The sequence below is a fragment of the Teleopsis dalmanni genome, chromosome 1 (assembly GCF_002237135.1).
Source record: "Teleopsis dalmanni isolate 2A chromosome 1, ASM223713v2, whole genome shotgun sequence".
NCBI lineage: Eukaryota > Metazoa > Arthropoda > Insecta > Diptera > Diopsidae > Teleopsis > Teleopsis dalmanni.
Window position 1 is genome coordinate 104,294,360 of NC_051846.1, and position 13,905 is coordinate 104,308,264.

At 36.2% G+C, this 13,905-nt stretch overlaps 1 protein-coding gene across 1 annotated transcript; it reads right to left on the reverse strand.

The window, feature by feature from the left end:
- Nucleotides 1-5,762: 5,762 nt before the first annotated feature.
- LOC119672699 lies at nucleotides 5,763-6,623 on the reverse strand. The gene is made up of 2 exons (XM_038083816.1): nucleotides 6,013-6,623; nucleotides 5,763-5,948 (listed from the first exon to the last, which is right to left on the reverse strand). The coding sequence occupies exon 1, from the start codon at nucleotides 6,522-6,524 to the stop codon at nucleotides 6,168-6,170; it is 357 nt and encodes a 118-aa protein (XP_037939744.1). The 5' UTR covers nucleotides 6,525-6,623; the 3' UTR covers nucleotides 5,763-5,948; nucleotides 6,013-6,167.
- Nucleotides 6,624-13,905: the final 7,282 nt, after the last annotated feature.

The following is a 13,905-nucleotide window of genomic DNA, read 5'->3' on the forward strand; positions in this document are numbered from 1 at the left end:
AATTAAACTGTATATATATATATATATATATTTGTTAAATCCTGCGGCGGTATTACGACAAAGGATGTAAACTGTTATATATATATAAAGAATTATAAAATATATTCGTGAGCATAAGGATATATATATTCTTTTCCCCGCTAGGTGCCCTGAGGAGAACTACATACAATTTCACGGCGCTCGTCCGCAGAATCCACGATTATCATTTTTAGAATTCACGACGCTCGTCCGTGTTATATTTTTAAGTAAACGATATGTCTTTTACTTACGACAGCCTAACTTTAACTGACTCTCTCTTTATTCAAATATGTGTATTACTACTAATATTTACAGAGTTATAATTATACTACTTTATTATACAACATTTTGCTTTTTACAACTTAGACTAATAATCTTAACCTAGGTCCATGGACTTACTTAGAAATTATTTACTTATATTATGCAATCCAAAATCTTACATTCTTAATTTGTAAAATGTCAGTATAATTAAAATATAAATGTATATTCATAATGTACATTTTTAAACTATTCGCAAAATATAAATTACAATAAATTTTATGTGGTTGTAAAAGTTAACCTTTGAGGAAATATTTTCCTTCCACTTTTGGATCTCCAAATGTTTTCATTTATTTTAAGATCACCTAAATGGTTATTTTATTTTACAACTTCAGTTTCTGTTTCTGTGACTTGTTCTTTTTCTGTCCTACAAATTTCATGAGGTGTTTCAGTTATTTCAATATTTGGTGTTTTTAAAATATGTTGCCTAATTCTTCTATACTCTACTCCATTTAAATCTTCAACTAAAAATGACCAAGGCTGTTTACAACTTTACACTATTCTTCCTGGAATCCATACTGACATAGGATTTTTTTCAAAGTATACTACTTTGTCTCCTATCTCTATAGGCTTTAGAAATTTTGAGGCTCTTTTTGATTTGATTTTGATTTGTTTTTGAATAAGTATTTTCTTATTTTACTTTGTTCAGCAATTTAGACTTTAAATTATTAGACATTGACGGTAATTTCATTCTAAGTTTTCTAACCATTAAAAGTTCAGCTGGAGTTGTAAAATTATTTTTAGGAGACGCACGATATTAAAGTAAAGCTGTATAGTAATCCGCTCCTGTTTCTAGACATTTATTTAAGTAAGCAAGTAAGTAACTTTTTAATAATTTGTACTGATCTTTCAACCAGTCCACTTGACCTTGGTAAATATTGACTCGACGTGATATGATCTACACCCCAGTCAACAAAAAATTTTGGAAATCGAGAAAATTAAATGGCGGGCCATTGTATGATATTAAGTACATTGGTATTCCGTGACGTGAAAATATGCTCTTCAATTTTGTTACAACTGCTAAATTTAAAGAATCTGAGTTTAACGATTCGATCTCAATAGATGTGGAAAAATAATCTACTACTAGCGAGTAAGTCCTTTTGTTAAGTTCGAAAAGGTCTATTCCTACTTTGAACCAAGGAATTGAAACCACTTCGTGGCTTAGAAACTCTTCTATGGGGTTAGAGATCTTGAATTCTATACAAATTTCGCAACTAGATACTAAATTATAGATATCATTATTAATATATGGTCAAAAAATTGATTTTCTTGCCAAACTTTGACATCTTTGAATCCCTAAGTGACCCTCATGAAATCGAGACAACATTTTTGTCTTAAATTTTTTGGAATAATTACTCTATTATTTTTTAGTAATAAATATTTAATTTCATGAATACTATTTTTGATACTAAAATACGGGCTAATATCTAAGTCGCACAATTTCTTTGAGGTGGGTCAGCCTTCTTTCACATATTTTAAAAGTGTTTGATATGTGTCATCATTTTTTATGAACTGTTTTAAATCTTCAATATCATCTCTCAGTAAAGCAATTTAAAAAGCTATTGAATAACAATAAAGGTCTATATCTGCATCAATATTTGTAAATGATTCAACCTTTAAAGGTGAGCGAGTTAATGCATCAGCGACATACCATATAAATGTTTTTCTGGTTTATAAATTACTGCTAAATCATATGCCAGTAATCTAAGCATACATTTTTACAGCCTTGAAAGTATTTGATGAAGAAGTTTATTAAAGAGGAATACTAATGGTTTATGGTCGGTTTATACAATAATATTGTGACTGTACATTAGTGTCACAAAAAAAGCCAATTATTTTTTTTTCAACGCATACCCTGTGATTATGTTTGAATGGTGTCAAAACAATTGTAAATGAATTTTCATGTAATTAGAAATAAAGGAACCCGTGCCGACTTGTCAATACTTATCAGAACTTGCATCCTTTAGCGCATCGCAGCAAAGTTATTGCAGTGCTCGTTATTACTTGTTTGTTTTTAGTAGTAAGCGCATTATTTTGATTCAGTCAATATGTCAATAGGATTACGCAGTTTTAAAAAGGGAATATTTTTAATTGGGGATGTAAAACATCAAATCACTGGTTCAAAACTTTTCTCTAATGGATAAGTATTGGCAGTTCTGTTCTACAATATTCGTGAAGTGAATCTAGGTTAGGTTAGGTTATACCGGTGATCCCTAGTGGATCCACTTAGGCCTATTGGCCCATTGTGATGCCGTATATAAATACTAAAAACCTCAGGGTTTAAAACCACCTAGAACCTTTTGCGAAGCATAAAATGCTATTTAAAGCCCGATCCTGTAACTGGTCCAGGTCCTCAAGGAAGGGGGCCCCTAGAGTACTAAATCGCCGACGTGCATGAGCTGGACAAAAACACAACAGATGAGATGCGCTCTCATCGTCCTCCCCACAGCTACGACAGATTTGGTTGAAAGGAAGACCTAGTCTTCTAGCATGGTTCCCTAGCTTACAGTGCTCTGTAATCAACCCTACCAGAAGACCAATGTCCTTGCGGGACATCTCAATGAGAGTTTTCGATTTCCTTTTATCGGAAAGTGGCCAGATTGCATACAGATGTCTACATATCGTTGAGTCTTCCCATCTTTTATTAAAAGTATTAGTGCAGAAAGAACTCAATATCAGTTTACATGATGTTAGCGATATGCCCAGATAGTCTAGGTGCTCCGAGTATGGTTCTGAAGCACCCTTTCTGGCTTACTCGTCTGCTTTGCAATTTCCGAAAATATCCCTATGGGCGGGAACCCAGATTAGAGAAATATTGAGCTGCGTCGACATTTCGTTTAGAGATGTGTAGCAGTCAAGCACCGTCCTAGATGTAAATTGGACCGAACTCAAGGACTTTAATGCAGCTTGACTGTCTGATAGTATGTATATATTCCTGCCAAATATATCATCTACATTCAAACAAGCTATAGCTTCCCTGATGGCGACAACTTCCGCCTGAAAGACACTATAATGATCTGGAAGCCTAAAGAAGGAAGATTTGTTCAATTCCTCTGAGAAAACTCCACTACCTACACCACTACTTGTTTTGGATCCGTCAGTGAAGATGGTTACGCCCTCATCTAAGAAGGAGCCACCTGACGTCCATACCTCTCTAGATGGAAACACGACATCAAATTTCCTGTCAAAGTTGAGAGTGGGTGTGATGTAATCAACGTTTTTAGGAGTAAAATTGAAAAGATTTAGAATGGAGGCATGACCATAGTCACTGTCTCTCCATTGTGAGGTAGCTTTTAGTCTTAAAGCAGATGAAGCTGCCATTTGTTTACTAATAATATCCATTGGCAGTAACGAAGCATCAAATCTAGTGCAATGGATGGTGTGGTGCATAGCGCCCCGCTAATACAGAGTTCAGCTCTACGCTGAATCCTGTTAAGTACTGAGCAGTACGAAGATTTATCAAGAGCTGTCCACCATACCGTAATACCATACATCAATATGGGCCTAATAACAGCTATATATAGCCATTGAATGATGCGAGGTTGAAGACCCCACTTCTTACCAATAGCTTTCTGACATAGAAGAAGCGCAACATTGGCTTTTCTTGCGCGCTCTAGAGTGTTTTTCTTCCAAGTGAGTTTCCTGTCGAAAACTATACCTAAAAATTTGGCTTCCTCCTTCACATGTATCACAGAACCTCGTAGAGAGGGTGGAGAAAGATTCGGGACCGTATGTTTTCTTGTGAAAACTACGATTTCAGTTTTATTGGGATTCACCCCAAGGCCACATTTTTGTGTCCAATTGTTTAGGATATTAAGACCATTTTGTAGAATATCCCTAAGAGTGGTAGTATATTTTCCGGTGACTGTTATCGCAATATCATCCGCATATGCAATAGTTTCGCATCCCTCCGCCTTCAGTTTTATTAGCAGTTCATTCACCACTATGTTCCAAAGGAGAGGGGAGAGTACTCCTCCTTGGGGGGAACCTCTATTTACCCTTCTGCGTGCCGTTGATGAGCCTATCGTTGCTTCAATGAGTCTGCCAGTTAGCAGCTGATTTATAAAGCCAATGAGCGCATCATCAACACCCAGACGCTTACTATTGCACTCGGGAGTATATTGTTGAAGGCCCCTTCAATATCTACAAAAGCAACCATACAAAATTCTTTGAGTTTTATGGATTTTTCTATTCTGTAAGTGAGGGAGTGGAGAGCTGTCTCTGTAGATTTTCCCTTAGTGTAGGCATGCTGTGAGGGGGACCACTGGTTGGGGCTTACAGCACGCCTTACTTCTATGTCTATTATCCTTTCAAGAGCCTTCAACATGAAAGAGGAGAGGCTTATAGGACGGAGTTCATTGGGGTTATGGTGCGAGGTTTTTCCTGCTTTAGGTATAAAAACTACTCTAACCTCCCTCCATTTAATCGGGACATAGTTAAATAAGAAACAATGTCTAAAAATTGCCAAAAGCCGGTTGTGTATTAACTCCCACGAGTTCTGGAGCTCAATTGGATGAATACCATCCGGTCCTGGTGATTTGTAGGGTTTAAAACTAAAAATAGCCCATTTGACGATCTGCAGGTTAACCTTAATAGAGTTAACCGGTGAGAGATTAAGGCACTCTGAGGATGCAGCTACCGAAGTAGAAGATCCCGGAAAGTGAGTATCTAGTAGTAATTGTAAAGATTCGCTACTATTATTGCACCATGTCCCGTCAGATTTTTTGAGTAACTCTGGGACAGATGGATTTTTGGATAAGATTTTACGCAGTCTAGAGGTTTCAGAATTGCTATTTATTTCTTGACAGTACGATTGCCAAGTGTCTCTCTTGGACCTACGTAAATTTTTCTTATATTCTTGCAGAGAGGTTTTGTAATTCAGCCAATCACTCTCATTATTATATAATTTTGCTCTGTTGAAGAGTCTCCTACACTCCTTTCGTAAAAGACCTAGATGCTTATTCCACCAAGGTGGGTTACATTTCCTACTAGGTTGTGTGAGGGGACAAGCATAACTGAAAGCTTCGTTGAGCACTGAGGTGAGATCTTGGACTTGATTGTCTAGATCAAAAGTGTTCCCAGGGGGATCGGAGGAAGTGGTTAAGAGCAGCTCACTTAGAGCTGCATTATAATTCGTCCAGTTTGTGTTTTTAACATTTCTAAACGTTTTTTGATTGTAGATGTTCGATTCATCCAAGGTTAAGGTGAATTCTAGAATCATATGGTCTGAGAACGAGTGTTGAGTGGACACTTTCCAGTTCTTGACCGATTCGTGAAGCCTAGCAGTAGCAAGAGTGACATCTAACACTTCCTGCCTGTTTTTTGTAATAAAAGTTGGCATATTGCCATCATTGCAGATGAACAGATTGTTACTAAATACAAAATCAAAAAGTAACTCACCTCTTTAATTAGTATATGAGCTGCCCCAAACCTCATGATGAGCGTTGGCATCGCAACCTATTAGAAGCTCTACCCCGAGTCTCCTGGCGCTGCTTGTTAGCTGTATCAGGACATTCGATGGTAGTGTGGCATGGTCATGTGCCAGATATGCAGATACTGCCCATATTTGGCCCCAGGAGCCCTCGATACTTACTGCGGTTTGGTCACCATCACTATATTGCGAAAGTAAGAGAGCATTAAATTTTTTATTAACCACTATGCAGGACCTAGGCTTACCCTTATTTACCGCATAAAATAGGTTGTAGTTATTAGCCCTGATTCCGCATACAAGATCCTTATAAATCCATGGTTCTTGTATCAGGACCATATCAGCCTCGTTGTTGCTGAGGCGTTGCAGTAGACTGGCGGATGCAGCCTTGCTATGATGCAGGTTAATTTGCTGTACCCGCATCTTCAGTATGTGTGGATCCATTTTTCTCCACCACAGTGACATCAAGAGCACTATCCTCCTCAGAGTCATTACTCATTAGGAGTTCCTCTTCATCGAAAAGATAGCGCATGCCTATGCTCTCCTCTGATGTAATTGAGTGAGCTGGCGAAGGAGCAGACACTGAAATGTCCATGCACACAGGTGAGTCTTCAGATGGAATAACCGGACTCACTTCGGTCATGGAAGCAGGCTTAATATTGCCCACTTTCGATAAGGGATCAGCAGTGTGTTGAGAAATTGCCGCTGATTCCCGTACATCAGACGAGGATTGCTCCTCATCTTTTTTGTAGACCCTCATAGTTATGGGGAAAAAACCGTAATTTAATACGCCACCAGATCGCGCCAAAATGGCCAGAGAGGCTTTGTCGATCACAAAACTGACCGACCTAAACTTGCCTTTGGCTTCTTTCAGCTTAGTGACCTTCCACGTGGACGTATTTAGATCAGGGTTTCCCACCCGAATTAGCTCCAGAATCCGCTGAGGGTCGGATGGTTCGGCTGGAATCCAGGAACGCGCCCTAGGTCGGCCAGGAATTTGTTCCTTGGCAACGACTTTAAGCTTTGCGCCTGGCCAGACCTCACCCATTCTGGAGATGGCAATGCGAAAGAGATCAACAGAACGCTGATCAACGCAGGCGACTAGTTTCACATGGCCCTGAAACCATCCACCGTCGCGACATTTGGGAATTGTACCTGGAAATTCCTTAAGAACTTCGACGTACAAGTCAAGGAGCTTTCGCTCAATTTGATCCCATTTTTCAGGATTAATAGTGCCATCTGGATCATTTTCATCAATGACCGCCATTATGATGGAGCCCTTCAGCGTGTCGCTAAAGGACTTAGTAGTGGTGGCGTTGCCACGTAATTTTGCCTTTTTGGCATCTGGCTTCGAAGCTGACTCATCTAATGAGCGCTGGCGCTTCGGTACAGGTTCCTTTTTGACTTCCTTAGAAGTATCAAGGACCCGTTTGGCCCAGGCTAATCTAACCTTAAGAGACTCGGACGTAACCGAGACATTGCCATATCTCTCGAGCAGTCTAGTCGCCGCTCGCCGTTCTTTATAAATTCTCCTGGATGGAGAGCCCGACCATGCAGAGGGGCCAGAACGCGTGGAGATTCCTGGTTTGTTAGGAGGTACCCTGTTATTACCGCTAGAAGTGGCGGTAGGTACCTTGGAACTAGCCGTTCCAGAAGAGCTTGGTTTAACCGAGCTTGATTTTTGTAAATTTTTATTATTTTGGTTCATATTTTAAACCCACGAGTTGCGGAGAAAGGAAAGTCGATCCGGGCAGAGATCCGCTATACCCGGACAAGGCTAAATTACAACCGGAGGGCGCCAGTTATCCGGAGGTCTCCGTTTAGAGACACACTAACGTAGTGCCATTCATCTCATCGACACGGGTCGAATAACACCGGAGATTACGGGTTTTATCAAGTTTTCCTCTCAAGATCCATAGTGTTCTGTTGAGTCAATGAGGTTATCAACTATAAACAGGTTCACCTCGAGAAGGGTGTGATAAAGTACCACGCACCATGGTCTTGGTACGGCATAGGCTGATGTTTTGCGCATGACCATACCCTGTTCATTGAGAACACGAACCCAAGTGAATCTAAGTATCAATGAAAGTGTAAATCTTACTATTCGTGAGTGTATTATTTATTGAGAAAAGGCACGTATACCAACTGAAGCTTTACCTAACTGTGTTAAGAAGCTAATTACATTATACTAAGTTTGGAGAGGTTTGCAGAAAAATGCGAACAAAACACAAAACGTGTACGAGCAGCGTCGACAAGAGTTAATTACAAACTTAGACAATTTGTTTGACATTGCACATACTGACGCGCTTCAATTAATAAAGATAAATGAAGACAAAATCTTCTTGCAGCGCCAGAGAGAACCAGGTCGACCTGGTCATTTAGCTGGAGTGGACAAAAAATTGGCCAAAAAAAGAGGAAAAAGCGCGTCTTAGAAACATTGAGGAACAAAAACGTCGTGTTAATTATTGTTTATTCTTAACTGCTTTGACGTCATCTTATCAAGAAAATTTATCTTCTGATTCTGAAATAATGGATCTACAAGAAAATTTACCCATCCAAACTGGGAGTGCACAGTCCGATACTAAAAAAACTTCTATGAGGAAAAATTTTATTACTCCAAAGTAAGTGTCAGCTTTAGATAGGAGTCAGTTAAGTATGAGAAATTCTGTATTTATTATTAAAGCTACTATTGAGGCACTTGGATACAATACTGACGAATTTCCTATAAGCAAGTCCTCCATTCAAAGAATTCGCACAGAAAAACGAAAACAACGTGCAGAAATTATTAAAGTCGATATCCAAAACGAAGTACCAGACACTGTAACTGTCCATTGGGATGGCAAATTGTTGTCGGCTTTAGATGTGCGCAAATGTGGAGAAGAACTTCTCCCGATTGTTGTTTCGTATGGTGATAAAGAACAACTTATTGCGGTGCCAAAATTAGACAACTGTACAGGAAGTGAACAGGCACAGGCAGTTTGGAATGCGGTTACTGACTGGAATCTCGAAGATAAAGTGCAAATCTTTTGTTGTGATACTACTGGTTCAAATACTGGTCTCATTAATGGTGCTTGTGTGCTTCTCGAACAAAAATTTAATTGAGATATGCCTATTTTTGCCTGCCGCCATCACATCTACGAATTGATATTGAAAGGCGTATTTGAAGCTAAAATTAATCAAGTTACCAACAACCCTAACATTCCATTACTCAAAAGGTTACAAGAAAACTGGACAAATATCGACCCTAAGAAAGTACAGTATCTTACAGAAAGGTTATCTTACCTGAATGCTTCAGAAATTGACAAACTGCTGGAATTTTTCCGAACTGAATTGACCAAGAAAATTGTTAGAAATAACTATAGAGAATTAATAGAGCTTTCAATAATATTCCTTGGTGGAGATACAGAAAAGAAATTTAAGATTCGACCTCCAGGTGCCATGCACCAAGCGCGATGGATGGCGAGGGCAATTTATTTATTAAAAATTTCATTACTTAGCTCTCAATTTAGAGTGCCTAATAAGGATAAAGCGGCTCTGTTAGACGTCTGCCTGTTGATCGTGACATCCTTCGTCAAACCTTGGCTGCAATGCATTTCAGCGGTAAAAGCACCTTACCAAGATTTGTGTTTTCTGAAGACCATGAAAGCTTACGAAACAATTGACAAAATTATTTTAAAAGAAGTTTTACAAAAGTTCTGTCAGCATTTATGGTATTTAATTGATGAAGCGGCTGTCTTGTCCCTATTTGACGATGATGTTGACCATGAAAGAAAGACAAAAATAGTTAATAACTTAGCCAAAGAAAACCCATCAGTCCACAGTAAACGATATATCCCTTCAAAAGAGGAACTTTGTGGTTCACCTTACGAGAAAAACATCGATGACTTTGTTTCATTCAAAAGCATGGCTTTGTTTAATCGACTCAAAATTGATGGCAGTTTTCTCAACGAATGTACTACTTCATGGTCTAGTAATGCTTCATTTCAAAATGCTAAAAACAAGGTGCTGACACTGAGAGCAGTTAATGATACAACAGAAAGAGCGGTTAAGTTAATGTAGGACTTTCATGGCAAAATCACTGTTGAAGACGAACAAAAGGAATTTTTACTACGCTGCGTACAAAAACACAGATATGTTTATCCTGACTGCAACAAACAAACCCGAAAAAGAAAATTAAATAATTATCATCATTTTAATAATAAATACTTAATAAATATAAGATACAGGTAAAATGGTGTTTTATTTACTGAATAAACATGAAGGTATAAAATGTCTTCTATAGTTTCTATACAAACTTTTTGTTAAAAGTTTGGGATCAAGTCGGCACCGGTTATCGTTATCCAATACCAATAATATTTATTATTTTAGTTACTAGTATCAAATAGAAAAAAATTAAGAGGTATGCGTATTTCAAATCGAAAAAAAAAATTTCGCTCTTGTACTCTGGGACACCCTACTGTATATATATTGATGAAATCGACTGCAACCAAAAAGAATAGTAAATAATTCCTTTTTTATTTGCTCATAATTTGTCTGGCATTCCATTAAAGACGTAGATGCATAAGCAATTGGGTTTCTCTCATGCATAATTATATCCACCATAACAACCTTTGATGTGTCTGCTGATACAGTCAATGGTTCAGTAACATCAAAATATGTTAAAACCGAAGCTTTTTTAATTTCTTATATTAAATTATTAAATGCTTCCTCTTTAGCTTTACCCCAGTCCCAAATAACATCCTTTTTTAATAAATTTCTAAGATGAAAGTTTTTTGTTGACAAATTGTGAATAAATGATCCCAAATATTTAACCATACCTAAAAAACGTTGGAGATCTTCGCTATTAGCGGGTGTAGGAAATACAGTAATGTAACGACACGGATTTTCCCGTTTCGTTATAATTTATGCTGGAGTATCCTCAGTCTTTTCCAGGGGGTCGCTACAATAAATTTATAGTCGCGGAGACAGGAGTTCTCAAAATAAAAGTTAAATTTTCGGTTCGGCGGTTAAATTTTCAATGCAGATTTATTTAAAATATTAATAATTCATTAAAATAATATGTAATAAAGAAAAGAATTCAATTAAACGTAACTAGATAAACCTTGAGATTAACAATTTGTACAATTTTTAACGATTTATATAAGATGGCTTTATGTAGATTATTATTCCTTCTATCGTATTTCAATAACTTGAGATTTTAAACGCATGCAAATTTTGAATGTATTTCCTTAGTCGTAAGAGGTTGATTAAATTTAATTAGATATGACTTGAGATGTTTCCTTGAGACCAGCTGTATTTGGAAGCTGTCCCTGTAGAGTTCACAGTGGTGGCTGATCCGGTTTCGATAAGTACCTACTGGACGAAACGGGGTTAGTAAATGTATACATGTCTTGTTATATTGAATATATGGTATATATAAAGTGTTTCCGCGCCTGGACTTAAAACCGCCCATGCACTCGTAAACAATTATATATATATTTTAATAGATTATACACCTAGGCTTAAAACCGCCACTGTGTCAGACAATTTTTAATATTTATTTATTTTATATGTTGACATACAATGCCACTGAGTGATCATACAAGACACACTAAATTCTTAACAAATTGCATCGTCTTTTATATGCATCCTATTGAACTTTTTATGTAAAATACACAAAGCTTTGAGTTGATCTTAGTTGAACTTAATGCGCCTTTTTTTTTAAATTGAATATAATATATTAAAATAAGTAAAATTAATTAATAAGAAATATCGGAGTTTTAATAATTAATTTAATAAAATTATTTATATAAACGACGTTCCCTTTTGTTTAAATTACTCCAAATGATGTGCGTAAAGTGGTAGTGCAAAGGTATTTATAATTGTTTTTCAATTTTCTAATTGATAATTATATTTCATAAATTCATTTACAGAAACATCCAACTATTAAAGTATGCTGTAGACGAGTGTGCTGGGGAGTGATTCCAGGTAAGTATTTATTTATTATCTCGATGTTAATTTTAATGCACTTTATTTCTTACAGATGATTCACCAATAACAATAAAGTCATAATATGTAAGTTGGTAATTTGTGCAAAATTTCCATCCTTACAGTAATTACTCTAATTTTTTCAGTGTCTGGTTTAACACCATTTTCATTGAAATTAACGTAATGAATTTTATGTTAATTTGAAAAAGTTTAGATTTTTTTGTAAAACCAAGACCTACTTCTGTTGCTCTCGTCAAGACTTTATACAAAATGTCATTATGCTCTTTCATTCATTTCGCATAAATAAGTAAATCATCTAAATAAATGATAACTTCTTTAATATCATCAAAACGACGGACCATTTCTCCATGGAATATCGACCAAAAGGAGTGTTAAAAGTACATAACTTTAAAGAATTTTCATCCAAAGGCACCATCCAGAATCCCGCACTTGGCCTTACAATAGCTTTATTTAAACTACAACGATCTAAGCATAGAATGGATATTGCCATTTTGCTTAGTAACTAACACAATTGAACTAACCCATACAGCTGGTTCAGTGACTTCAGTAATATCTTTTAATTCTTTTATTTTTTCTAACACTTTTTAAGTGGTTCAAGTAAACTAAAGGGCACTCTACGCTGTACATCAACAACTGGTGTACTAATATCTCTGATTTGCAATTTACACTTATTTTTGAGCTGACCGAAACCACTGAATACATCTGAATATTTACCGAAAATATCTAATTCGTCACAATTTTTTATTTCTACTTTATTATCACAACTTACTGCGTTTAGAATTTTGATTAGGTTCAACTCAACTGCTAATTCCAAGCCCAGAACATTATTACACTGCATATAGACAACATGAAAAATAGTCTTTTGTATAATACTGTTAAATAACACATTCACATGAACTTTTCCTATTATAGGTAATTTTTCACCACTTTTTTTAATGTAATATTATTAATTCTATTAAAAGAAAACACCGACAATGAATTTGCTTCCGCTCCCGAATCTACCTGGCAGTTAACCTTTGCGCCTTCTATATAAACATCAACATTCCAGGTTTTCAAGCTGACATTCTTTTGTAACATCATGTTCACATATTTATTCTGTGCAAAAAACTTGTTTTTTGCTTATTGTTCCAACAAATAAATAGTCATCAAATAATTTTTTTTTTTGCAGTAGGGGAAAAGCATCGAAAGCCACAGTGTAAGACTTGAAGCCACTAAAACCATCTCTTAGGAATGAAAGAAGAAGATTTCCACAGCAATGTGGAAACGTCATTCCAGTAATTATAGGAGAGAGGAATGAAAAAATAGACTTAATACCTAGTGAACTAGGTTCATCTAAATCAAAAAGCAATTTTGTTTCTTCAGAAACATTTTTTATATAGCGGCTTTCACGGTACTGTTGTTGTTGCTGTTGCTGCTGCTGCTGCACTGATGAACAATTAAAGCACATTTTTGTGATTTTACTTTTTACATATATGGCAAATCACTCCATCGGCCGAACATTCGAATTTATGTAGTTTTTTTTTTTTCTTTTTTTTTTTTGTAAAACATACATTTATTTTTTGCAACTGCTCTTAGAATGAGACTAACAATAAGTTGTAAAATCTTATAACTAATTACATAATATTACAAATTCTTATTTTAACTATACATTGTATAAAATAAAATAAAACAAGTAAACCTTGTATCACGAACCTCACTTAGACTAATGGGTTAAATTTCATTGGAGAGAATGTTAGGTGGTTTCTTAAGAAAGTGGTTCAACTTTATCAAATTACTAAAAAGAAAGGTGCGGTTATTACTTAAAGTTGTTGTATATTAATTAATGGCTGGACGATCAGCTCTTTTTAGGCGGGAAGTAATGGATAAAAGTGCTAAAGGATTAACATGTTCTATCAGCCTTTTATTGTATTTTTTTCTTATATTGTCAAATTCAGCTTTAACTAGGGGAATTCGTAGATCTCGGTGTATACTTTCATTCCTAATATACCAGGGGGCACTAGTGATTATTCTTAGTATTTTTGACTGAGCTCTTTGTACAATTTCAATATTTGAAGCACTAGCATTACCAAATAACTGGATATCATAAGTCCATATTGGTTTTATGATGCTGTTATACAACAGTACTTTATACTCTAGGCACAGGGAAGATCTGC